At 45.3% G+C, this 26,420-nt stretch overlaps 2 protein-coding genes across 5 annotated transcripts in view; one reads left to right on the plus strand and one right to left on the minus strand.

Annotated features, from left to right (window-relative positions):
* Positions 1–1,413: 1,413 nt before the first annotated feature.
* On the plus strand, positions 1,414–15,254 carry TGM4 (transglutaminase 4). Its single transcript, XM_002196942.7, has 14 exons — positions 1,414–1,569; positions 4,929–5,108; positions 5,244–5,347; positions 5,679–5,808; positions 6,456–6,574; positions 7,918–8,025; positions 8,593–8,767; positions 9,263–9,401; positions 9,659–9,762; positions 11,040–11,291; positions 11,948–12,295; positions 13,620–13,789; positions 14,224–14,360; positions 14,914–15,254. Exons 1-14 carry the CDS (start codon positions 1,554–1,556, stop codon positions 15,053–15,055), a joined length of 2,124 nt encoding a protein of 707 aa, XP_002196978.5. The 5' UTR covers positions 1,414–1,553; the 3' UTR covers positions 15,056–15,254.
* Positions 15,255–16,068: 814 nt separating this feature from the next.
* The window catches only part of ZDHHC3 (zDHHC palmitoyltransferase 3), a 33,785-nt gene continuing 23,433 nt past the window's right edge, over positions 16,069–26,420 (minus strand). For 2 of the 4 annotated variants that reach the window (XM_030265153.4, XM_041714522.2), the window contains exons 7-8: positions 19,543–19,820; positions 16,069–16,307 (exon numbers count right to left, since the gene is read on the minus strand). In XM_030265153.4, coding sequence (XP_030121013.1) covers positions 19,578–19,820 — 243 coding nt within the window. In that variant the 3' untranslated portion in view covers positions 16,069–16,307; positions 19,543–19,577. Of the gene's footprint in view, positions 16,308–19,452; positions 19,821–24,908; positions 25,424–26,420 lie in introns of those variants that run through there. The other 2 variants (XM_072925818.1, XM_030265154.4) reach the window with 2 other exon arrangements.

The following is a 26,420-nucleotide window of genomic DNA, read 5'->3' on the forward strand; positions in this document are numbered from 1 at the left end:
GATTACTCTTGCTGCAGTTAAGTGGAAACTGGTAAGATACATCATAAATGTTCAGATTACATGCATTACTGGTTATGTTGTTGTACTGACATTCCATGTATACTTTACTTCATCCCATACTGCTTCTAAACAAAAATGTCTTTCACCCTCTAGGAGGAAGGACACACAGAATAAAAGAAATACGGAAAGGTAAATCAGGGCTGCAGTGTTTTTGTCAATAGTGAAATACGTTGTTGCCAGCGCATTGTCTGGTGCTGAATGGTGAGTGATGCTCTGTCTGCTAAGAACATTGGTGGTTCCGATGTTCATGAAGATGTCCTGTGGGATTATGGATTTGTGCTGAACCCTCAGTGCCCTGTGGTGCCCTCGTCATGCTCTCAAGCAGTGACATGCTCGGAGGGTGGGATCAGCTAACTCAGCTCCATGTTTGCACCAAGGAAAACAGCCCTCCTGAAGAAATACCTGCTTACCTAAACCAATGGAGAAAAGCCTTTGAAGGCTTCCACAGAGAGATCCTCTTTAGGAAGAACCTACATTTAGATGTGGCAGCCTTGCAAACAGAATTGTATGTTGCTGAACCCTGGGCTGCTGCCATTGAGGAAGGCATCAGGAGGCTGAGGCTGCTCCCACAGCTGAGCCACCTCTACCTTTCTGGGTGCCTGGGGACATTTATCTCTTTCTGGATACTGTGCCCATGTCACTGGTGGCCTGTATACCATCAGCTCTCCTCTCTGTGGCGTAGGCTCATCTCTCCATCGTTGGTCACCCTGAGGACCAGGGTGACAGTGAGGCATATGGGGTTCAACCATGTCCTGGCAGAGACCTTTGGCAAAGCTGCCAGCAAAGAGCAGCCAGCAAACAGCTCCTGATCCACCACATTTGTTTCTTCTCCTGGACATAGCCTGATTCTCCTCTTTCCTACTCAGTGCTCCCACTTGACATCCACTTAATCCTGTAAGAAAGGCGCCAGTGCTAGGATTCTTCAGCTTTTCAACCCACAACATTAATGCTGGATTTTAGCCCACGACTCCAAGTATTTCTGTCCCAAATGTGATGACAGAAACCTCATTAACTTACAAGAATGTTAGACTGGTTCTAATGGGGAACTCTGTTCTCCTAAAGATTAAATATTTGTGCGCTTCCTTGTAAAGTTAGCCCTGGAGGTGCAGTTCTGGTGACCTGGATATTAGGGCATAGGTGAATTCTTGTTACTCACCTAGTCTGTGATTTTACTGTTTGTCACTGAAGGGTCTGTCCACTTGTCATCTGATTATGCAAATTCACCTTCCATGTGAGTCGGGATTTAAGTTTCGCTGTTTTTCAGGGTCTGACTATGTGCAGAAGGAGTTGTAGTCTTTTTTTTTTTTTTTCTACTTCCTTTCTCTAAACACCACCCCTTGGCAGTAGACCTGCTGACACCTCAGAGCAAGACATAGATAAAAAGGGCAGCTTGTCTTCCTTCTCCACACTCAGAAGCAAGTGGCAGAGACTGCTCAGGAGTTTGGAAGCTGCTGGCATTGCAAGCATCTTGGGTAGATCCTCTGACAAGAACCATGTTCAGCAACACTGGTGAGTTTTTAATGCTTGACATATGTTAAGTGTGAAGTTTGGCAAGTCTCCTGCAGGGAGGATGGTAGCTCTAGAGGTTCTCAGCCCTCTGACTGCCATGGGTGACACCTTGAGGAAAGAAGTTTTGGTGCCAGCACAGCTCACAGGGGATCAATTTGCTCTGGCTGTGCAAATTCTGCTTTTGACAGATTGTAAAACTATCTTCAAGACAAAGATCATTTCTCATCACTATTCTTCAGCCTGTAGATACCTGGTTCTGCCAGTAATAGTGGGAAACAAATGCAGCTCTTTTAAACTTGTTCCACATCAGTGTTAAAATAATTTATTTCTTTCAGGCTACTTTATCATGTAGATTATTGCTCTTTAGTGATGCCCGATAGCATCTTATGGAAGTTTCAAAATAACTGAAAGGAGGATTTATTTGGTCTTGAGCTGTGTCCCATGGCTGTCCTGCCTGCCCTGTTGTCAGGAGATCCTGCACCTACCTAGAAAGGTGCCTGGGTCACTCCTGCAGCAGCTGCTGAACCGGCACCATTGACCAACTCAGCCCCAGAATTCCCAAAACCCCTCGGGTGTGGGATGTAGCTGAGCAGATGCACGTGTGAGCTGGGTGGTGCCTGCCACTGAGTTGGGAGCAGGTCTCCATGGCTTTCAGGAGGGGAGGGGTGTTTTAACACTGAGTCCCTCAGTTTCAAACCTCTGTACTCTGAGTGTGGACGAGCTGAAATTTTCCGGGAAGTCTTGGACTGCAGCATCTTTGGGATGTGATCTCACATCTCTGGGATGTGCATGAGTGTTTGCCTGGAGGCTGGGCAAAAATCAGGAGTAAGTGCAGGTATCCAAATTATGCTCTCTCTTGAAAAACTACAGTTCTCATCCCAGTTCCCTTCTGTCCTTCTGAGCAGCCCTTGTTCTGCTTAAGCCAGACATACTATAAATACATGCTCCATATTGATAGGTTTTTTTAAACTCTATCACCTCCTTATCATAAGGGAAAAAAGGCCCCACATACTTACCAGTGACAAGGTCTCATATGCCCATCTTAGATCACTGTTCCCTTGAAGCTCTGAACATCTCCCCAGGCAGGCAGCAATGCAATGGGCCTTGTGGGTTAGCGTAGAAAGCTATAAAGGATAAATCATGGAATAGGCAACAAAATACTGCCTTGAATTTTCTTACTATTAAAAAAGGAAAAGAAATCTGAGAGGATTTGAGGTTTGGGTTTGCTTCTGGCCTGGCCCAGAAATAAGCACAAACAGGACTGCGTCTTGCAGCCTGAGCCTCTGTCCTGCATGTTCTAGGTATATTTAGCTCTTCTATAAATCATGAATTTCCTTGTTGGCAAACCAAGGTGCCTGCAGGCAGGCAGATACAGGGTGTGTGGGGGCCCAGCTCCATGCCCAGGGCAGGAAGAGAAAAGCAGCAGGTGAGGGCTGCCCAGGGAAGACAAGCTGCGGGCAAGCCCCCTCAGATGTGGTGATGGGTGTGCCACTCTGAGGCATTCCTTGGCAGAGAACACAGTGCCAGTCAGGCCACAGGGTATCACAGGTGTGTGTACACAGGAATAAATGCAGCACAATTGATGGGCAGCGCTGAGTGGAGACAGGTCTTTGGCACACTGCTCAGCATGGTCAGACCATGGGCAGCTGTTGTCAGTGAATCTTCCCAGTGCATCCTCAACATCACTGGTGGTGTCCAGAAATGAGATGGATATGCAGTCCCTAAGTTAAGAAATGCTGGATGAAGGGATTTCCCTGGGCCCTTTCCCACATGTATCCTATGTGTTCAACTCTCATACCCCTTTGTATCCCTCTCCCAGGACCAAGGTTTTCTGGTATCTTCTCAGCCCAGCACCAGGGTTTTCTATAAAGAACAAGGTTAAGCAGCTTTAGTGTTTGAAGATTTCTTAATGCTGAGGAGGATGTACTTCCTCTTTGTCCTCAAGAGGGTTAAGCAGCTATCTCCAGCTAAATTTTTTGACAGAAATGCACACACACCCCATTGCGCAAAATATCAGCCCAAGGTTGGCAACTGACATGCAGCAAGCAAAAAAAGCACTCAAATATTAAGTTGGTTAACAAAAGATGCTGTTCTATTTTAAGTTTATTTGTTGTGCCAATTATATCTGATATGTAATTTAGATAAATATGGTTTATATATTTACTAAGAAAAAAATACACAGAGATATGGTGGGGATCCATGGGTGGCTGGTTCTGTTTACTCAGGGCTGCAGTCACTCAGCACAAGTTGCAGTAGTAAGCATGCTGCTGATTTCAACCTGCCCTGGGACTAGCCCTGCATGTGGCATCTCTCACGCCACACCAGCTACCAGCAGATTCCAGCCTCTGCTGTGTTAGGGATGGCTATTGTTGACACTCAAATTAACATGGTTGCCAGGTACCATGCAAATCTGTCAAGACATTTGGTGAATTAATCTCTTCAACCATTATGCTTTTGACTTGCTAATATCAAAGTTACCGTAACCCGTTTTTGCCGCTCCCATGTCTTCATCTGAATCACTCATGAGAAGAGTGCTTATGAGGCATTGTTATTCCCTGCTGTTCACACGGAATTCATCCTTTGAGGATATTTAAGGGCAGGTACAAGACATAAGCGCTACCGAAGAAATACAGCTCAGTCACATTCCAGCATGCTCTGGCTTTTGCTGTCACAACTGGGCAGCCTGCCAAAGCCTGATGCAGTGACCCCCAAATCTCCATCATCATTCAAAGCTGAGGGCTTTCTTTTTGCTCAAGTGTATCACTGGGTTGTGCCTCTCGGAGCTCCACTCCTATGCCGCAGCCCTGAACCACAGGCCACTGGGCACAGAGATGCTGAGGCTTTTCCTGGTCCTAATCCCATCCAGAGCTGCAGGAGAGGAGCCAGTCATTTTAAATGCTGTGTCTTAAAAATCAGCTGCAGTGTTGGGAATGAATGGGAGCAAGGCACTTGCAAGGGATTGTTGCTGGGGATTAAATCTCTGCTGAAGCCAAATTTGAAAAGCAGCCCCCTTGAAGGGGGACAGTGCTCTGTGGTGAGTGTTCTACAGCAATCCATCCAGAGTAGGGATAAGCTCCTGCCTTGCCCTCTGACTATCCAGCCCTGAGCTGCTGTGGCATGATTCTGCCTCCTCCTCCCTCTGTGTCTCCCCAGGGGGTCTGAGGTTCACCTCTGGGTATCTTCTTTACATTTTTAAAAATGTAAATTATTTTATTTTATATTGTCTTTTGCTAGATCTCTTGTTACTCTAGATATTTTGATGATTCACAGGGCTGCATTAAGAAGAAGAAAACTGTCTTTACTGAGAAAATTCCCATCTCTTCTTCTTCCTTTCTCCTTTTCTCCTAATGTTTTTCCAGAGACCAGTCTGAAGGTCACTGAGATTGACTTTCTGAAGAGACAGAACACGCAGCAGCACCACACGGATGGGTACAACATCAAGAACCTGGTGGTGCGGCGAGGGAAGCCCTTCCAGGTGCAGGTCAGCCTCAGCAGGGAGCTGAGGGCTGCTGACAAGCTGTCCCTGAGCTTCAGCATCGGTAAGCAGGAGTCCCTCTGTGGCCACCAGGCAAAGCCGGAGAGCCCCGGGATTGTCTAGCTGCCTCTTCCTGGCACTGCACAGGCACTGCAGACCTGTGCAACCCTCACACATGTCGTCTTGCATTTGCTTCTAGGTGAAAATCCAATGAAAAACAGGGGGAGCCTGCTGTCACTGAAACCAGAGCGGGAGGATCCCAATGGGTGGAAAGTCTCCGTTGTCAAGAAGAATGGCAATGAGGTAAAGCCTGTGGGCAAGGGGCCCAATGCCCAATACCAAGCCCATCAGAAGCTACAGAGCAAAGCATCCTCTTACCTCCTTCCTGCTTTCCCTTCGTTCTATGATTTTAGATGGGCAGCAGCCTTGTCCTGTTCGGTTCATTGCTCCCCCCATGCACAGGCAGGCTTCACCCTATGCCACTGCCTTCCCCTCTTTTCCTGCAGGGATCTCCATGGCCCCTAGCTTTGCCACTCGTGCCAGTTCTGTGGCACTGTGTTTGTGCCATGCATGTGGCCATGGTGGGGTGTCCTTCAAGCCCCTCCTGGGATGTCTCTCCTTGTTGTCTCCTCAGTGCCTGCTGTCTGTCACCAGCTCACCCAATGCCCCTGTGGGAAAATACAACCTGCATGTAAAGACTGGCACTAACATTTACACGCCTGAAAATGGTGTCATCTACCTTTTGTTCAATCCTTGGTGTGAAGGTGAGTGGTCCTGCAACTGGGAGTGATAATTACTCCTACCAGGGATTGTGTCAGATGGAATTTTGCCTCATGTTTTCTCTATTCTCTTTCTAACATACGTTGCTTTTTCCCCATAAAACACTGAAAGCAGCATCCTCATGGAGACAGTGGGAAGCTGGGCAATAGCAATGAGCCAGATCCTCATTGGATATTCTCCAGTGCTGGGACATAGAGGGACATCTATCTGTCACATCTCTTTGCACCTCTGTGTCATCCCTCTCTGTTTCCCTGAGCCAAAGATTAACTGAGAGAACTGGGTTGGCTTAAAATCCAGAAAAAGATAACCAGAATAAAAAGTGGTGTTGTTGGTGGTCATCAGTTCCCCAGTTCTCTCTGCTGTATACCTAGTAGTCTACAGTGTTCAGAAATAAGATCTTTGCAATAATAAAAGAGTGATCACAGAGCAAGGGACCTAAAGGAGGAAATGAAAGATTAGTGTTATAGGAAATTCTTTCATTATAGGAGCAAAAAAATGAGAATGCTGCATGGTCAGCTCTTGGTGTGAATGTTGCAGATCCTTGGTTGCCCCAATTTAGCTTTCCATGGAAAATTTCATATAGGGTTTGCAAACCATCTGACATCCAAGGGTTTGGGATTTTTTTCTGCAGATGATGCTGTCTATATGGCCAATGAGGCAGAGAAGGAGGAATATGTGCTCAACGACACCGGCTACATCTATGTTGGGTCTGCATACAGCATCTACGACAGACCCTGGAATTTTGGGCAGGTAAAGCACAGCTGCCTTGTCAGCCCTGTTACCCTTCTTCATCCCTTCAGCATGAAGCCCATGAGTAGCTCAGGGTGCTGGAATGACCCTGCCAGCTTCACTGGGAGGGCTCACCTGCTCAGAGTAAACTATGTGCCTACGCATGTTCCCCACCCACAGCTGGAGAGCAGGGTTTAGTGACACATTTATAGTCAGATCATGTGACCCCCTGGTAAAGGATGTGGAAACTGGGGACAGGGTATTTCTGATTGAAAAAATTCCCGCAAGGGAAATCCTGCTCTCATGCAACTGTAGGTGCTGTTAGTCAGCTAATGAGACATGGAGAGGGCTGATGGGGGAAAAAATCTGATTTACATGTTGCATCATATTCAGGAATAAGAAGGGTAAAATTACTGGCAGAGGTTATCACCTTTCAAGTGGTGCCTTCTCTGACAGCTGTGTGCAGGACAACATCAGACACTCAGGAAGGGTGTTCCTGCACGCTGCCTCTGAGATAACCCCAGAGGAGCAGAATGTCAAGGGCTAGAGATAAGAGGTAGATGCCAGAGCAGATTTATTTGTATCCTGTAGAAAGCACACAGGCATTCAAGCAGAGTATCCTGTATCCTATCCAGACAGAAATCCCCACCAAAAAATGTTCAGATCTGGAGTTTTTTTCTTTTTCTTGTTTTTTTGGGTTTTTTTCTGTTTGTTTTGTTTTGTCTTGTTTTGTTTTATAGGTCTACAATTTTTGCAGGATATCTGCAGAATATGTATTTGCAGGATACACATAGCCCAACAGAGGTGCTCACACTGATGCCTTTACACAAAAGGGGCCAAAGGGCATCATCTGTAGGGCTGTTCCTATCCTAATATTTATCCTGCTGTTAAGCATTGAGAGTTGATATTGATATTCTGACAAGCTTCATTGGATCATATGTTTGACATCTTTCTGAACTGGACCTCAGGGAGCTTTATCAGTAATTGCTAATTAGGAATTTTTGTTGCAATAATTAGCATTTACGTACCTTTCTTTTTTCCAAGGTTCATTTTGTACCTATGTCAATAGACTAAATATTTTAGAGATCTTAAATTTTCATTACTCTTGTGAGTAATTTGCAGAGCTGCAGGGAGATGACGTTGGTGACTTTTGTGCACAGAAGTAAAGATTGCTGGGTCAGATTCCAACTGTGTTTGCAAGACACTCGAGATAGGCTTTTTGTTTTCCAAGGCTGGGTTTCATTTTAGCCCTTGTTTGGAGAGAACAGCTTTGGGAAGGCCCACAGACTTGGAAATTCAATATCACAAGCAAATTCTGGTTTAGAGCGGCATATAAAAATATCTCCGTTTTTTCCCCAAAACAGTTTGAGGAATTCGTCTTGGATGCCTGCATGTATCTGCTGGACAAAAGCAAGCTCAAGCTGACTGAGAGAAGGGATCCTGCTCATGTGTCCAGAGCCATGTCTGCTTTGGTAAGCCTCTCTCAGTGAAGTGCTTTGCCCCTTCATGTCTTCCCTCATCCTTACTTGCTCTTCTTTCCCTGGGACCATGAACACCATTTCAGAAGGCATCTGAAAGGGATTCCTTTGGGAACTGCAAGCAAAGAGACAGAGGCATTCTTGGTTGGAGGGAAGATGCAAACAGAAATATAGCATGTTCCCATCTCCAAAACTTGCAGCTGCCCCAATGGTTGTCCTTTCTCATCAACTGTGTTGGTGGGGCCAACACGAAGGGTTGTGTTTTGGGCCGGTAGCTACTCTCTGTGGTGGGACCCTTTTGGAGCCCTGTGGTTTAAGACATAAGATGCAGAGTTGATTTTTACTGCCCTCGGCAGAGGTGCCACCTTCCTCTAGATATCCAGGTGGAGGCTTTCTAACCAGAGGAGCCCCCAGCCAGGACCAGCAGCTTTGATGGGTCCCACATGGCTGTGGAGCACCTGGGAAGCCACAGGGCAGGCAGAGACCCTGGGGTTTATGCCTTATTCATCCTCATCCCTTTATTTTCCTCCTTTTTGTGTGTGTGTATGTGTGTGGCCACAGGTTAATGCCAACGATGACAGCGGAGTCCTGCTGGGGAACTGGTCAGGGAATTACGCCAATGGAACATCCCCTATGGATTGGATTGGGAGTGTCACGATTTTGCAGCAGTACTACAAGACCAAGAAGCCGGTCCGTTATGGCCAGTGCTGGGTCTTTGCAGGAGTCCTCAATACAGGTGAACAGTGACTCGCCTCCCTTCTCTGACACCCCAATTACTGTGCTAGTAAGCCAAGTTACTGTACCTCTGAGCAACAGAGGTGGCAGTGTCTGTCTGTAAGCAGAGGCTGAGGGAGCCAGGACTGCTCAGCCAGAAGAGAAGACTCTGGGGGTCTGATCCTTGTGTGTAAATACCTGACAGGAAGGAGTGGGGCACAGAGAGGCTTGCCTCATTGATGCCCAACAACAAGAGCAGAGGTGATAGCCTGAAACATGGAAGGTTCTGTCTGAACCTGGGACAACAGCTTTTTGCACTGTGAGGGTGACCAAGCACTAGCATAGGGTGCCCAGAGAGGTTATGGAATCTACATCCTTGGAGATGTTCAAAAGCCATCTGGACACAGTCCTGAGCACCTGCTGTAGAGGAGCCTGGGTGGGCAGAGGGGTCAGATGAGAGGATGCCCGCCAGTCTGAGGGATTTTGTGACCCTGTGTTTTGTCTGTCTGTGCTGCAGTCATGCGCTGCCTGGGAGTGCCATGCCGCTGTGTGAGTACCTTCGACTCGGCCCACGATACGGAGGAGAACCTGACAGTTGACATTTACCTGAACGAGAAAGGAGAAAAGCTGAACTCGTTGTCCTTCGACTCTGTCTGGTACTGCCAAATGGGGCTAATGCTTCCTGCACCCTATGCAGCCTTGCAGTGACCCATTTCCCAGCCCCAGCAATTCCTTTGGGAATTTCACTACTGCTTGGGGTTTGTTGCCCAGGAGAGAGGGAAAGCCAGGGGTTTCACAGGGTTACCTGCAACTACCCATTAAATCTGCCCTTACTAAAGGATTAAGGGAAGAGATCCTGATTCTTCAGGCTGTAACAACTCACTCCTTTTCTTTCCAATTCAAATGCATGCAGGAACTTCCATGTGTGGAATGATGCCTGGATGAAGAGAACAGATATGCCAAATGGGTTTAGTGGCTGGCAGGCAATCGATTCAACCCCTCAGGAGCAAAGTCAAGGTAGGATTTGCTTAGAAAGGCTCTTCTGCAACTCCTGAGGGAGGCAGGGACATTTTGTGTGAAAAACATGCATCCCAGTCAACAAACCAGGTACTCCCCACACACAGCTTCATGTACCAGGGTAATGACACTGTAGTTTTACAGCGGGTCTCACTCCTGCCACCTCAGCCCAGGATGGAAGGAACAGCATTTCTTGGCAGGCACAAAACCAACCATGTGGGAATGTCAATGTTGTTTCAGAGGTTAGAGGACATCTAAGTCACTGGGGTCATGAGCCTGTTCATTGGTAGATGGGAGGAATGACCACCAACATTGGTGACTACACTCCCTGCACAGGTTTGAGAAATTTGAAGGTGGAAAAAAACCAAAAGGTTAATCCTCAGGGAAGTGCAGAAAGTGGAATATTGCCTAGAGATCAAACACAGGTGTCTGGACACAGCTGACTTCATAACCTTACACTGAAACTGGCTAAGGAAGAAACTTTCTAACACAATTTTGAAGCATTAGAAAGCAGGTATTCGTTATTGCAGCACACTGGACACACAGAGGGTATTTCCTCTGATTAGGTATATCATGAAAATTTACAACAAGATATTTATTCCATCATGGTCATACATATTCATAAGAGTGTACTTTCTGGCTAATACATAAACATCACTTCTTCTAGAACTAATTTGCTTGCATCTGCCTCTTACTGGAAGGCATTTTATGGTCCCGGGGAGTCATCTAAAAGGATCCCTGGTGGTCGTACTCACAAGTATGACCCAGCATTACAGATGACCTTAACTTGAACTTCTCTTAGGGCACATGCTGTTGTTTCTTGGCACATAACATTGCCACAAAAGCCACTGTATTCCTCATTATCTGTTTATCCACTGGTTCCAGCTATGTTTAGCATCCTGTGTGCCTACTTTTACATTCTTTTAGCTACTTCTTTAAAACAGATTGCCTGTGTTTGGACAAGACATCATTATGTTCTGTTCCTTTATCAAACCAAGCTGTGGCTTTCTAACCTTAAAATTATCTAAGTGAGGAGAAACTTCTGGTTATAGATAACCAAGCTCCTACCAGACCTTGGTTATCTATAAAAAGCTCTCAAGCAGCTGTGGGATAAATGAGAGGTTTTGGAGTTCATTACTGAGTTGGAGAGCTGTTTACTGCTAAGTGTCAACTGCCATGGCCACAGATTCCTGCTTGAGTGTTGTCTGAGTGTGGAGCAAAAACTGGAGTCACTGCGGGTGTTTGGAAAATCAGCTGGCATTGATTGCCCTTTCTAGGTCGTTTCCAGTGTGGCCCGTGCCCGGTGAAGGCTGTCCGGGAAGGAGACGTGTACTTGCCCTACGACGCCAAGTTCGTGTACGCAGAAGTGAACGCTGACAGGGTCTACTGGGTGGTCAAGAAGGTGAACGGCAACAACAAATACTTCAAGGTCGGCACGGAGACCCAAGCCATTGGCAAGAACATCAGCACAAAGGCCGTGGGGCAGAACAGGCGGGAAGACATCACCCGAGAGTACAAGTACCCCGAAGGTAACTGCCTCCATCCTCTAACGTAGTGCCAAAGAGGAGACCTCGGCCATGCAGGTCATCCCACAGCCCGTGTTGTTTCCAGGAGAAATCTGCAGGAGTAGCTGCAGTGGCGAACTCAGCCTAAGGCCTGGAGACCCTCGGGAGGCAGCACTGCTCCCGGGCATCCTCATGCCCGCAGTGACACCTATAGGCTGCTCTTGAGGGACACGAGCAAGCTTCCAGACAGTGAAAGAACTGAGCTGAGTGATGGATGTAGTCATCACACTGACCTTTGCTTTATTTCTTCATTTCTTCATTTTGTCTTTCCATTCCCCAAACGATTTTGGAGGAAAAAAATCCCATATTTCCTCCTCACAGTTCTCAAGATCCAGCTGTGTTGTTCTAGACTGTTAAACCCTTCTCAGTGAGGAGGAAAAAATATCAGGCTGAAATATTTATGAGTCTCCATCCTCTAAATTGTTTCTTCCAGAAAATTCTTGCAGTCCAGAATGCTGCAGGTAGATTTGGTGGTAGCATAAACCAAGAAGTTGTCCTGAGCAGAGGCTGGAGGTACTCTGACATCCTCTCTGCTTATCAGCAAAAGCATAAATAAAGGGAAGATAGCTCTGGGTGAGGAGACTCAGATACAGCTGTCACCCATATTTCTCTTTATCCAGGCTCCAAAGAGGAAAGGATGTCTATGCAAAGAGCCTACAGCTTCATACGCCCTTCGGGATTGATGCCTCGTTCAGGCTATGCTTCGACTGTGCAGACACCAAGCGGCAGCACCGAGCCTTTGGTCCCGAAGGAGCCAGTCACCGAGACTGGGCTCCACCTCGAGATAACCAATACAGAACCTTTGCATCCTGGCAATCCCCTTGAACTGGCCATCACAGTGAAGATCTCTGCTCCTGGGAACTGGACCGTGAACCTTACTGGCTCCTGCCAGCTGCAGTACTATACCGGAAATGTTCAGGCCAATCTTGGAACTATCAAGGAGACCATCAATCTTGAAGGCCCATCTGGTAAGCACAGAAAGCTTGCTGTATTCTGTAGACTAATTTACTGTGGCAGTCTGGTGATTGCACTGGCTCCACTATAGACCAGTGTATGGCTCTGTTATTTGTGAAGGGCAGAAATTGCCTGCCTAGAACCTACCTCCCACTTCACTGCATTTGGAAGTCTCAGTTACAGACTGGTATCCCTCTGTAGCAGGGACCAAAACGTGAAGGCCCTACTGCAGCTTCAAGGAGGTGATTAGGCATACATCAGTGTGGGCAGACAGAGGTTTTCATGGCGTGAGCGAGGTGTGCTGAAGCATCTCCCTCCTGTCCTCACTGTCTGAACATCAAAGATGTCACCACAGGCTTTGTGTGCATCCATGTGGATCAGATCCCTCACAGGATTTAGATGGCTGGAAATTTCTGCCTTTTTTTGTTCTTCTGTTTGCCAGTCTAATTTGGATGGTAGGGATGCTGGTGAGTGTTATTTTCTGAATTCTTTGCCCAAGCAAATTTCCACTTCATGACTGCCTGCCTGGCTGATCCTAGGAGCTGTTTGCTGCTGTGCTCTGCACACCTTTGAGTACCCTGGGCTGTATTTTTGATCCCAAGCAATGCAAGTGAAATTTGCTAAACAAGAGATTAATAAGTGATAAATAATTAACAACCCTTGCTGATTCCTAGCATGAATCACTCAAAAAAAAATCTTTGCTGTTGATGAGCACTGTGTTTTCACTCATATACTGTTGCTGTCAAAGTGCAGCAGGGCAGGATACAAAGGTAGCCCCATATATACATGCATGCACACATACATACATACATATATACACTTAGGGAAAAGGACAAGCATTTTTTGTTTTATTCCCAGAAGCCAGGAAGCTTTGCAACTAGAACAATTGCTGACTTTGTGGCTTTTCTGAGCCACTGGAAGGTTGTCCAGGCAATTAAATATAAAATCTGAACTGAAAGGAAAGCCAGCAATTTTACAGCAGGCAGAGAAACCCTCAGGGGTGCAGGCTTAGATGTGCTCAACCTCCTGCTCCTCTGTCTCTTCCTGAGTGCTGGGGCAGCCAGGGATGAGAGCTGCTGAGGTGATGGATGCAAGCCCAAGCCCGTGTTTGTCTGAGCAGGGCGATGGTGGGGCTCAGCCAGCCTTCCCATGGGCTGCATGTGCCAGGTACCACCCACTCAGGCAGGGCTTCCCCCGGCAGGGACTGAAGGGAAAGCAGGATGGACTCAGCAAATCTGGCTCATGCCACACCCTGGGACACCAGCCAACAGAAGCTGACTTTGCCATCCAATTCCTGGGCATATGGTGAAACATCAAGTTGTGTTTTCTTTCCTGCAGAGATGCAGATCCCCCTGAAAATAGCACCTGATGCATACATGAAGACACTGTCCTCTGTGGAAGATGAAGTGCTCATCCTTGTCACTGCCATTGCCGAGGTCGAGGAAACAAATGACAAACTCACCAAGGAGACCTCAATGAGATTTGAGTATCCCCCCATCACTGTCCAGGTGAGGCAGCTGCCAGCTGGGCTCTGGGAGGACAAGGGTTAAAGCTCTTCTCACTCCAGCACCACAGTGGTGATAGCATTCCCAGGGGGATCTCCCAAACAGACACCTCCTAGGATGCTCAGTAGTGGCATCTTATTTGGCTATTCAACATTCATTTGAAGGTTGAAAGCAGCCATGAAATGAAAGTTTTATTACTGCCCCATCTAAAAGGGGAAGGCAGGGGATACTGGAGGGAAAGGGATGGGAGAGGGCAGTTTGTACAGGGCCCATCTCCAAGCCCACAGGTCTTCCTCCTGTGTTGAGAAACCAGCTGGGAAAACACAGTGCTTCAGTGCCCATGCTGGTGGTGAGCAAACCTTCAGCAGCTCTGGCATCTTTATTACCGCCCTAATCCCCAGTCTTTGGGTCTGTTTCTCTCTTTCCTCCTCCACCAGATGCCAGAAACAGCCAAACTGTACAATGACTTCACCTGTGCATTCATCTTCAAGAACAAGCTGAATGTGACCCTGGAAAACTGCAAGCTGCTGGTGGAGGGCTTGGGCATATTTAAGATGACAACATTTGACCTGGGGTAAGGAGATGAGCCAATGAAATGACCATAGCAGGACTCTGCTCTGGTGTTTTTGGTCTTTTTTTAATACCCTTGATGAAGCAGTATGGGGAGCTGCAGTAAGAGGGATCTTTGACAGCTGTTGTAAATACAGACAAACCCAATGGGAAGAAATGACAATGTCTGACTCTATGAAAAATCCTGAGAGAGGGTGAAATGCGCTGCCACAGCCAGCTGTGTTTGAAAGTGCACCACATTTGTCCAGAAAGACCCACACAGCAGTTGCCAGGCTCAAAGGAAGACAGGCATGACAGTCCTGCAGTGCTGCCCAACAAGTGTGAGCACAGCTGCTTCCTTAAAAGCTGGTGTTTCAGCAGTATGGGTGCTGTGATCCCCAGGATCACTGGGAGCACCAGGCAGTACCATCATGCCAGGCTGCATTTGCTGCAAAGTGGTCATGGGGGAAGGGGAATACCCACCCTAAACGCATGCAGTGACTATTCCTCTAAGAGAAATTATTCAAAATAACCCTAATTCATGCTTGAGACTATTTTGGTTTTTCCTTTGTCCTTAGGGATATAATGCCTGGCAGGATCGTGAAGTCTGAAATAATATGCACCCCGACAAGACTAGGAGAGAAGAAAATGGTAGCCAAGCTGATCTCAAACCAGATCAAAGGGATCTCTGCAGAGAAGGGCATCTTCATCACCGAGTAGGATCGGTGCCTTGTCAGCGTGCAAATGTTGGCCTTGCTAAATGTATCGCATCACTGGACACCTCCTGCCTTCTTGATTGCTGCACAGTACTTTTAAAGTAAAGAGCAAAAATGCCATAAAGTTAAGGGAATTAAACTGGCTTAAGGGCACAGTTGCATTGATTGCAGTTAATTGTGATTCAATAAAGATTGTGAAAATTTACTATGTGATTTGATGATATTGTAACATTGGGATGGCTCTGGACTCACAAGGGGATGTTTCCATCTCAGACCAGGGATTGGAGCTCGTGCTGGTAACAACTTCAGCCAGAGATGGGTGTGAGCCTGGGAGGGGCAGCAGTGCTGTGGTCCTACCAAGGGCTGCTGTGCAAATCCCTCCTGGGCAATTCCCTCTCCTCCCAGCTTACTATCTGGGAAATGTACCAGCACGTGCCTTTCCTTGTCTTTAGAGCTCAGAAAGAGCAAACCCAGCACAGTCTCCCCAAACACCATTCTTCATCTATCTTCCTATCCCACTTCTTTTGGGGGTTTTCAGGCATTTTTGGAAGAGGTGCCATTTCCAGGAGTATTCATTACTAGTGCTTCCCTAGAAATGCACAACCTCTATTCTTCCCCTTCCACCCTGAACGCTGCTGGACTACAGGAAGAACCTTGATGGCAGTGTTCACCAGGAGCTCTTCTAGCCATAGTCACACTGGAGAAGACAACAGCTGTGCACAGCTGGAGCCCACCGCTGCACTGCACACCCCAGCAACTCCTGAGCCCACCTTTAGCAAGGGATTTCTCTGTCCCACAGCGTAGCCAGCAGCAGAGTGGCACTGGGTTAGCCAGTGTTTCCACAAGTAAAGAGGAAATCAGGTCACACAGTAGTATAGGGGGTAATTTATCTGTTTATTTAAAAGGCAAATGCTCAGGCATTAAGGCAGTGGAGCGGAAGAAAGAAATGGTGACTACATCTGGTTATGTGCCAGCCCATGAAGAGGGGAAAAAAAGGACTTAAAAAGACAAAAAAACTTTTAACCACTCTTCTGTGTTTCAGAGATTTGGGGAACTCCCAGACAAGCATGCAGGTGGCTGCCAGGCCACAAAAGGGGGTCAAGTTTGCCCTGACCCCTGCTGCCCCTCCACCCACAGTGTTGTGTTGCTCCACAGCAACACAGGGTCCCTGAAAAGCCACCTCCCATGGTGGCACAGCACGGAGTGGGAGTTCCTCTCCACAGGCAGAGTGGGTGCAGGGTCCATGCGCATCATGTCTGCAGAGTAGAGAAATGCAAGTGGTGCTTGGCAGATGAAGTATTAGCTCTTTAGAAAGCACAACAGCGACCAAAGGCACAAAAGGAGTTACATACAGCAATAAATGTATTTTTTAATGAGATGTAAATTCCCTATTTGCATAGAGACCTGCTGTAGAAGACACCAGGTGAGAAGTACGAGAACACCTTCCACATATGCCACGACCCTGTCCATCACTTATTAACACCTCATGTCGGAGCAGTGACAGGATCTTCAGCAGACCATGTTCCACTGAGCAGTGCAGGGGGAGCATCCTCCCTAGCCCCAAAAATTTAGGGCACTACAAGCAGGTTCTCCAGGATGTCTTTCCTGGGACCTGGCGAGCCAGCCAGGACCATAGCAGCACGGTCTGAACATGAAGGTATGCCCTAACAAAGGGCAAGAAGTGTGTAGAGGGAAGGGAAGGTAAACAGTGAGCTTCGTTTCAATTCCATGAAAATCGTGTTTGGTCTCAAGCTAGCAGTCAATCATCAAAGAAGGAGGTTTATACAAAAGTTGTAGATAAAACAGATTTTTCCAATATGTGAAGACTTGTGATTTCTGATAGTTGTCATACTACACTGAGACAGTAAAGAGATACACCAAAGAGTACTGGGACTTTGGAAGGGGACAAGGGAGACTGACAGCCAAGAAACATCAGAACTGATTTGCTGGGCATAGGAGGTCACCCTGCCATGTCTTGGGGGCACCACAGCTGGAGCTGGCTGTCCATGCCCTGTGTAAGGTCCAGGGACACATCCCTGTCTCATTCAGACTGTAACTGGAGGAGAGGAGATGACTGCTCTGGCTCTTACTCTCCTCTTCACACTTCTTTTCTGTTTCCCCTATTAAAAAGAAAAAACAAACCCAGAAATGCCAGCACCTGAGGAACAACAGGAGAGGTGGGAAACAGAGCAAATGAAAACTGTTCTCATGATGAAGTGAACCAGGTTTGAGAGTGGAGGAGAAATTAGGCTGTCTCCATCCATGCCTACCCAAGCCTACCCAGAGTAGGGTCCTTGTCCTGAGAAGCATCCCTGGAATGCAGCACATGGGTTCTCTCCCAGACTGACATCCCTATACACCTGCCTCAAGATGAGTTTCAGCCACGGAGTAGTTCCTCCCTGTAGCACCATTCCCACTGCAGACACAGCACCAGAGGCAGGAATGTTAAATGGATGCAGAGGTGGAGCAGCAGGGCAAAATTAAAAAACATGAGCTAAAAAGAGCACTCTTCCTCTTTCAACGTCCCCATTGCTCCCTACAGGAAATCCCTTACACACCTGTATATGTCCCTGATGTCCCTTTCCTGTGGGATGCTGACAGAGATGAACATGGGCTAGTGAAGAAGGAGGAGAGTTTCCTCCCTCAACACCCTGCTGCACAGGGCAAAGACATTCAAGACCTCATGTCTAAATGAGGATATCTCATTTCACCTCAAATGTGGGGGGTTTCCCTTTATCCGAAAGGTTATAAATATGCAATTCATAATGATGTTCTCTAGATCTACTTTTCATTGACAAAGAGGCGTCCAGAGGGAACAGGGAATGGGACAACTACTCAGAAATACCCCCTGCATTTTGGTGAAGCTGTGCTCCTAACAGCCAAGGCACTCTATTTGTTCCCACCACCTTTGCCAGAAAAAAGGACTGCTGTGGCAGAGGATGAGTCGAGGAGAGAATCTTATCCCTCGAATGCCACGCAATTAATGTGCACAAAGATGCTTTCTGAGGGGTTAAAAATAAACAGAAAAAAAATCTTGCACAAATTCCATTTGTCATTACTCCTATAAATAATAAAAACTTCATATAGGTCTTTCACAATACCATGCTTTCATCCCAAAACCTCCTTTCTCTTCCTTTTGAGAGGAAGCAGTTATCTTTGGTTCAGGTTACAGGGGAGGGCGGGATAAAAGCAAGCATGTTCTGTAGGGGGAAAACAGTAGTATATTTCTAGACTTCTGCAAATTTAATGACAATTAATCTAAGGCAGATTACAGAAGAAGAAAAAAACACAAATGAAGAACAGTCTAAATTAAAAGTAGCATCTGGAGGATGCCAAGTGTTTGCAGTGCATCTGAACGCAGCAGCTGGCAACACCTCTGCAGGATTTTGCTGCAACTACTGCCTCCTGCAGTGATGCCCTCCTGGAGTGACAGGTGTTTCTTCTACAGGTTCACCAGCATTCCCCAGGGATTGGCTTCAAATTAGCGTAAGGAAACCTGGAGTAATGGCACGTACTAGCAGGACAATGTTAAACCCAGTTAGATTAGGAGGCACTATTCGTTCTCCACCAACTCTAGATACCAGGAAAAGAGCAATATCTAAATTAGACAAATCAAACAGAGAGAGGTAGTACCTTCATCACAGGGTGCTCACATCGCCCTCTCTTTCACTGTAAAAATAGCCCTGGTACCTGGCCTAGACTGCTTCCCTGCTCCCTGGGCTGCAGAGCTCAGCCAGGCAGCTCCCACTCCATACATCTTACATGCCAATAAACCACAGCCCCGGGGAAAAGCTTCCCCCACCAGCACCAGCAGCTCGGCATCTCAGCCAACATTTGCCCCTTCCTGGCTGCACTGGCCATGGCTCAATGCTCCTGCCAGCCTGGCACCATCACAAGCCCACCACCACCTCCGACAAGCACCACCAATCTCACAAGCACAGAGGGTAAAAATTAACCCCTGGAGATATTTCAGAGCCCAAAGGAATCACACCCAGCTCATCCATGTGCTGCATCCATAGCCCTGCATCCCACCTCTGCTAAGACCAGTGCACTAGCAACATTCATAACCCAGAAGCAGCACCCATGGGATGGGATGGGCTAAAGAGGATGCATTTTTCCAGAAAACCTTCAGAGCTGGCTAATCTTGCAATCACACATTTAGTCTTCCAAAGGGCTGTAAGAACAAAAGATTAGCCAGACTCCCTAGGATGGCACATTTCTGGGAACTGGAGCCAATCTATCTGACAATTATAAAATGTCCTTAAACGCCATGAAAGAAAAGACCAATAAAGCAGTTCACACAAGTCTGAAAAAGAGCTTATAAACCCCATCACTTATGAAGCTCTCTCTCTGGAGATTTGCATTGCTTCTGGTAGTGCTGTAGTGTCTGTTCCAGACCAATACTCCTGAATTTTTTAATGCACCAGAAAGTATGTTAAAAAACAACCCTTAAATCTCCAGCACAAGTAATTATTAAAAAAAAAAAAACACCTGAAAGCTTCTCTTGGAGGAGAAGGACACTTTGCTTATTCACGCAATATTTGGATGGCAACCTCTCGAGCCAGAAATTGCTCGATTTCTTCTTGGGTCATTATTTCAGACGCAGGAGCTGCTGCCACCGCTTCAGCTGGTGCTGGGCTCTCGCAGTTCAGGTTTGAGAAAGGGTTGAACCAGCCCAGGGAGAAGGCACCTCCAAATGCCAGCTTCATTCCATCCCAGCCACTGATCTTCTCCCAGGTTGGTTTCTGGTTTTTAAGTCGCTCAATACCCTGCAAGAAGAGAAGAGTTTATGGTCATCTCATGCTTATAGCAGGTGTTTGGGCACCAAGCACTGTAGCACATGCAGAACTGCCCACCTATAGCTAGGCTGATGCTATTACAGTTTGAGTTAACAATGAAGACAGACACTCTGCATTACTGGGAGTTTAATCTCCAAGTCTAACAGCAAAACCCTCACATGAGATCAAGTTAATGAACAGTCTGAATATTGCTGATGTATTTTGTCATCAGTTGCCATTGATATCTAGGGTACAGGGATGGTTCCTGAAAAGCCAGCCTTTTGGGAAACATGGACCTTTTCTCACACAGATTTTTGAATCCTTCCAAAGAGTAACAAAATACAGTTCCAACTTAAAAGTTTCACCTTCTTTGGACATTTTTTGCAATAGTTCAGACACAGCCAAAATACTGCACCTTTTCCCAGCAATCAGGAATTTACCACTGCCACACCTAGGCTAGTCACTAGAAGTTCACTCTGTGCCAGTTAAGAGCAAATATTTGAGAACACAACTTCCATTTACCAAATTGTCAAAGACAAATCACAATGCAAGCCAGATAACCTGCTGGGAGGTGAGAAAATCTGTATAGGTTAAAGTGGAGGCTTCAAAATGGGACTGGAGCCTTGGTCAGTCAATATTCTGATTCATTCTCCCTCCAAAAATGTCACTTTTAGTAAAGCAAACATTTTGATTGTACTAAAAGAACAGATCCATCAAATATGGGCACTGACCATTTTTTCCTGGTAGTCTTCTCCAAGGTAGAAATAGGGAACTAAAACTAATTTTCTTAATGATTTTTTTAAGACTACCACTGTGTGAAATAGGGCACAATTTTTTATGCCTATCTTCTGTATATGTAAGAAAGGAGTCATCTGCAGCTGTGTATGATCCACTTGTAGTGATATACAAGTGACACACAGAAAGTCTGTTCTTAGAGAAGCAACAATACTGAATCCAAGTTTTGAGAAACTCAAGGAAAGGGAAAAAAAATGTGCAAATTGGGTTAAAACTGTAAGAAAGAATAGTACACTTCTCACATTCTAATTCTACAGACTTTTCTCGACAACACACAAAACATTCAAAGCTTTGCAGCGAGGGGAAAGGAATACACGCAGCAGCTCAGCAGCACCACAGCTGCACTCGCTGTCAGCCTCACAAATAAGACAACAGCAGCAGCTCAGTTTGCAGCAACACTGAGTCAGCATGAGCAGACCCAGGAGAAAGCACATCATAAACCAAACCACTGCATGCAAAGCTTTATGAACTTCATTCCTTCATTCATGCCCCGTTTCTCCTGCTGACTTAAGAGAAACCCAGCAGTAAAGGTGCAGAAAGGAATGACACAATACCGAATTGGAATTCCTCAGGGTTGTAATTTGTGAAAAATTCAAGCCTAGAAGGACTTTGAATGCTAAGCACAGGCCAGTAGCACCTCGTGCTGCTCCCAAGCTTGCAAATATACCATTTCAAGTGCTCCACGGAGAATCCCCTGCAGCCTCTGGCCCCTTGGGATGCCACACTTTGTGTGTCACAGCCAGGACCCAACCTTACCTCCCTGCTGGGCAAGCTGGAGAGGAGCAGAATTTATGAACAGCAGACCCTTGGCAAAGTGTTCTAGCACTACCATGAGCTTTTCCTCCAGGATACTGCATTTTCAGCACCCAGTGGCTGTGCAACCAGGGGGCAGAAGCTTTGGCAGCTTAAAGCAGGAGACCACCTTTGGCTGTGTGCTGTTCCTTAGCGAACTGCAGAGGTTTCCCGGGTGTTAGTAACAAACTGGCTGGAACACGGCTGGAGCACTTACAGTGTGAGCATCTAGAGAGAAGGAAAACAAGTAGCACAGAGCAGGAGGAGAGACAGACAGACATCAGGCATTTAAACCCTTCCCTGAGAGCACAAGCTTCAACCCTGCCCTCAAAAATTTGTGTAATCCATTTCAATCCCTGCTGCCATCTGGGAATACAAATTTGGAACACTTCTGGGCAGCAACCCTTCATTCCCTCCCATCAAAAACCACTGCTCACCTGCTCCTATCAGCATCTGCTAACCAAGGCAATAAGCAAGGTCAGGCTGAGGTTATGCTAATGCCAATTAGGGAGTAGTTCATCAGAACAGCCAGAGGCTACTTTCTCTCTCCCAACCTGACCTCACTAATCCCTTCACAGTATGTATTCAAAATAAACAGAAGTTTTATAATTGTATCTTCATCTAATTTTGGCTGCTGGCTACATGGTCAGCAGGGCATGAGGTTATGGCTTAAAAAGAATCTAAGGGAGATGGAAGGAATGCACAGCTGTTGAAGACATTTCATTACTGTTTAATGAAACTTTTTAAAAATAAATATACTTACATAAATCTCTCAACATTATTTTAGAAAGTGAGAATTTTGTGTATTGAATTAAACCAACACCTGTTTTTCTTTCCCATCATGCAGCTATTCCACTTAATAAAAAAAAAAAAGTGCTTAGAAAGCATCATCTTTCCCTATTTCAAATTACATAATTTTGAACCAATACTGAAAAGACATACAGTGAGAAATATAAGATACTGGACATTCCTCTTTAAGTAAAAGGCACAACATTCCAAACATGTGGACAGTTAGACAAGGTTGACCTGTGACCACTGTGATGCTGCAGGATAATACCCTGTTTCTTCAACTACTGCCCTGGGTATCTGCTCCTGCCCAGTGCCAGAGGAGGATGGTGGGCTGCATGGTCTGACCCAGAAGTAATCTGTAGGACAGCTCTTGAATGTTAGAAGAAATGCATTAATTTCTTTCAATGCACTTTTAAGATATGAAAGGAAATAGAAAACTAAAAAGACAAGCATTGAGACAAACTGATGGTTAAGGAGAAGACACAGGAAGCATTGCCACTGGAAAATCATGATTAAGGCAGAACTTCTCTTACAGCAGTTCCTTCACACATTTCTGCATGGGAACACCACTTATTTTTTAACAACAGACGTGCTCTGATTGAGTTTATCCTACAATTTCTCTTGGCCACACTAAAACAGAACCAGCACCTGAAATCAGGTAGTCCTGACCAAGAAAATGCTTTCCATCAGCAAAGTCTGCCTTTCTTCCAGTAAGCCTGCCTTGCTCATACTAATACTGACTTACTTTAATACCATTCAAATTGCAACAAAGTCGTACAGCACAAGGAAATCTGAAGGCCCTGGTTATCACCACACACACACACAACAGGTACAAGTGGCATTTCTATGATGGTGCCTCGTTTAAAAGACAAAACACTCAGTTTGACTGAAAATCTCAGTACTGTATAATGCTGTTTAACAATTTGCATTTGGTTTGAAACAAGAAAAACTCAGTAGTTACATATTTTTTCCTCAATGGTCAAAAGTCCAGAACAATGTAATTAATCTTCCTCCAGAACTAATAGCTAATAAGGGTAATTAAAATAAACCCAAACTGGAATGTAGAATTTGTAATCAAAACAATTTCTGAAGCAGTGAACCACAGAGAGATGCATTCATTAGTTAATTGCCTAGGTGAGTAAAGCCTCTCCCCTCAATATATCTAATTTTGCATCAAGGCAGCTTTAGGGCCAAATTCTCTGCCAGTTCAAATTACCACCTGCACATGTCTCACTGGCTGGACTGACCATGGCCCAATATCCAGCTTAACAAGTAAGCTGGGAGCGTTCTCTGAGAAAAACCATCACATACTTAAACCAGAGCTGCAGCCTCTCCCAGCTGGTGAAATAAACCACTGATTAACAGATCAGTGTACTCTGTTAACTCACTTTTCATCATATATACCAGTAAACTCACTTTTCAATTTAGAAGTTGAACACTCAAGTTAATTAACTTTTATATGCTTCTGCCTGCTTGCATACAGAAGTAAAAGTTCAGAAAACCATTACAGATTTTTCCCAAGATTTGGAACAAAGAAAGAAAGAAAGAACAGCAAGCAAGTTTTTGGAAAAGTTTTATTGCATTTGTTTTCCATATGGAAGCATTAACAGATTGAAAAGATGCAGCATTCACATTACTTCCAAAATGAGACATCCATTAAATTTCTCCTTCTCTGATTTCCCTCCCTTCCCCCGTGGCTTTGAAGCAGTCTAAGCAGGTCAGTTTCCAAAAAAATATTTTAAACCAAGGAAAGAAAAGATTCCTTGGAAGTCACAGATGCAGCTGATTTGTGTATTTCCTCTGTTTACAATTCATTTGATGAGCCCATGGGAGTTGTGAAGCAAAAATATAATAAAATTCCTGCCTGAACACAACATCTTGTAATTAACATTAACAGTTGGAATTATGAATGGTTTAGCTCTACCCGTTTTTGGAATGCCTTCTGTCCCTCCCACTTTTCATCACCACACAATTCATAACAACATGCATGCTCCTTACCATAATTATTTCCCGATTTCAAACCCTTACACATATATGTGTGTGTGCTTGCACACATACACATGTATGCATAAACAGGAGAAAAGATTTACAAAGCTCTAAACCAGGGCAAAGCTAACAATATAGTATCAATCGCCCTAGAACACTTACACATCCCATCAATATTAGTCTTTATAGTAATCTGGGCATTCATGTCAGTTTTTCACGTTAACACTGTTTTGCAGGCATTGCTCTAACAAGTCATTTACCAAGACAAACACACATCAAAAAACATGATTCTGCTATTCTAAACACTTGAAAATTAGCTTTCTTTCTTTCCTGGAAGTGTAAGGCATGTAATAATCCAAAAAGTCTTCTAAATCTGCCACAGTTATCCTAAAGGGGCAACAACTTCCTGCACACAAGGGAGGGAACAGATAAAATAATGCCAGAAAGATGGAATCAGTTCTGTGGCTGGAAGGAAAAAGGAGGGTGGAGTGAGAATTGGTGTTGGCAACGTTTAAGTACTTCAACTGTTTGTGATCACCAGATCAACTGGCTCACTTACTGTGCTGCCTTCTGGTCTTGCACCTTTTGGTACATGAAGTATCTGCTTCCCTGTTCAAGTTCACTTATGAAAGAGCAATGTGCTCCTTCAGGAAGTCCAAAGGTGTCTGTGTAGGGCTGTTGGCACTCACATGTCATCCACAGAGCTCATCACAGTCAGGAGACAGCATGAGAATTTACTCAGAAGAGGTGGGTCATAACAGAGAAGAGAGGATTCCCTTCACATTAGTTATGCCATACAGAAAGCAAAGAGAAACAAATGCCAGTAAAGTTAATGTGGTAAAAAAGAAAGGAAAAAAAAAGAAAGGAAAAAAAAAAAGGCAGCAGCAATTTCAGCCAGAGATATAGAATTATCTAAAATGGTGGAACACAGGGCTTTTTTCCCCTCTGCAATTATCAGCCATTTAATAGACATAAAAAAGTTCATTTTGCTTTTTGTTTTGAACATTCATGGAAAATTTGTAGTAGTGCTGTAATATGTTTCTATTTTAGTGGAAATGCTGGTCAGGAATTCCTCAGACCACATATTGGTACGGGTCTGCTTTTCCTTGGTCTGGTGTTGCGAATGGGCTAAGCCATGCTATAGAGAACGGATGGCCAAATACTGCTTTCATGTTCATCCATTTTGTTTTTTTAGCCCATCTTCTCTCTTCCTTTTTCAACTGTTCTATTCCCTGAAAACAGAAATATCACATTTTCAGTCAAATACTCAGGTTTTGTAGTTCTGGATTCGGGGAAAGGTCTACTCTCAGTTACCCCTTATCCAAAGGACAGAGTAAGAAAATACAAATGCATCTGTACTGCCGTTCCTTTTCTTCTCACTGTTTTATGTTAAAAAATACTAAAGCTAGAAACTGTTCCTTGGAAATAAAATTGCTTTCATTTTCTTCAGACCTATATACTTCAGAACCATTTTAAGACCTGCCATCCAAATTGCCTCTGATGTCATAAAAAAAACCCCACCACTTAAAACCAAACAAAAAGTATGTGCTTTAATGGCTGAATGCATTATGTGCTAACCAGATGGAAAAGTTTTAGAAGAAACCATTACAAGCTTGCAGACAAAAAAAAGATCCCAAAAAACAAACAAACAAAAAAAAAACCCCACAAACCCAAAGATAATCTCTGTAATGCTCCCAGATTCACCAAGCAAGTTCAGGAAGTGCCCATGGCTCAGTGTAGCTGAGTCTACCTTGTGCCTCTTCACATGTCATTAGAATCACTGCTAAAACATGCATGGGCTGACAGCAGGGAGAGAGTTTTAAGTAAGATACGGATTTGAAGAAATCATCAGCATTGTTTAGTAAAGGTTAGAGGCAGAACAAAAATAAGCCTTCAAGCAATCAGCTGAAACATTCACTAGTTAAAACATTAAAAAGAAAATAAAAACCCATATTGTGTCTGAAGCTCAGGAAGTGAATTTGGTCTGTCAGGAAAGCCTGGCTGCTACAAAAGCACAATCAGTAAGAGCAGTCACTGGAGAACATCACTCTCCCACGGGCAGCAGCAGCTGGCAGACCACCCAGTTCCTTGACTCTGCATCTTTTGCAAGGTAAGGCTCCTCCTGACCCACATGTTATATGTTACACAGTAATACACTGCAATACATCTGTGTGCCTCAAATTACTGATGCTGGGAGCTCTGATGAGCACAACATGGGTCAGCTGCAGG

Source organism: Taeniopygia guttata, chromosome 2 (genome assembly GCF_048771995.1).
Source record: "Taeniopygia guttata chromosome 2, bTaeGut7.mat, whole genome shotgun sequence".
In the NCBI taxonomy this organism is placed as follows: Eukaryota; Metazoa; Chordata; class Aves; order Passeriformes; family Estrildidae; genus Taeniopygia; species Taeniopygia guttata.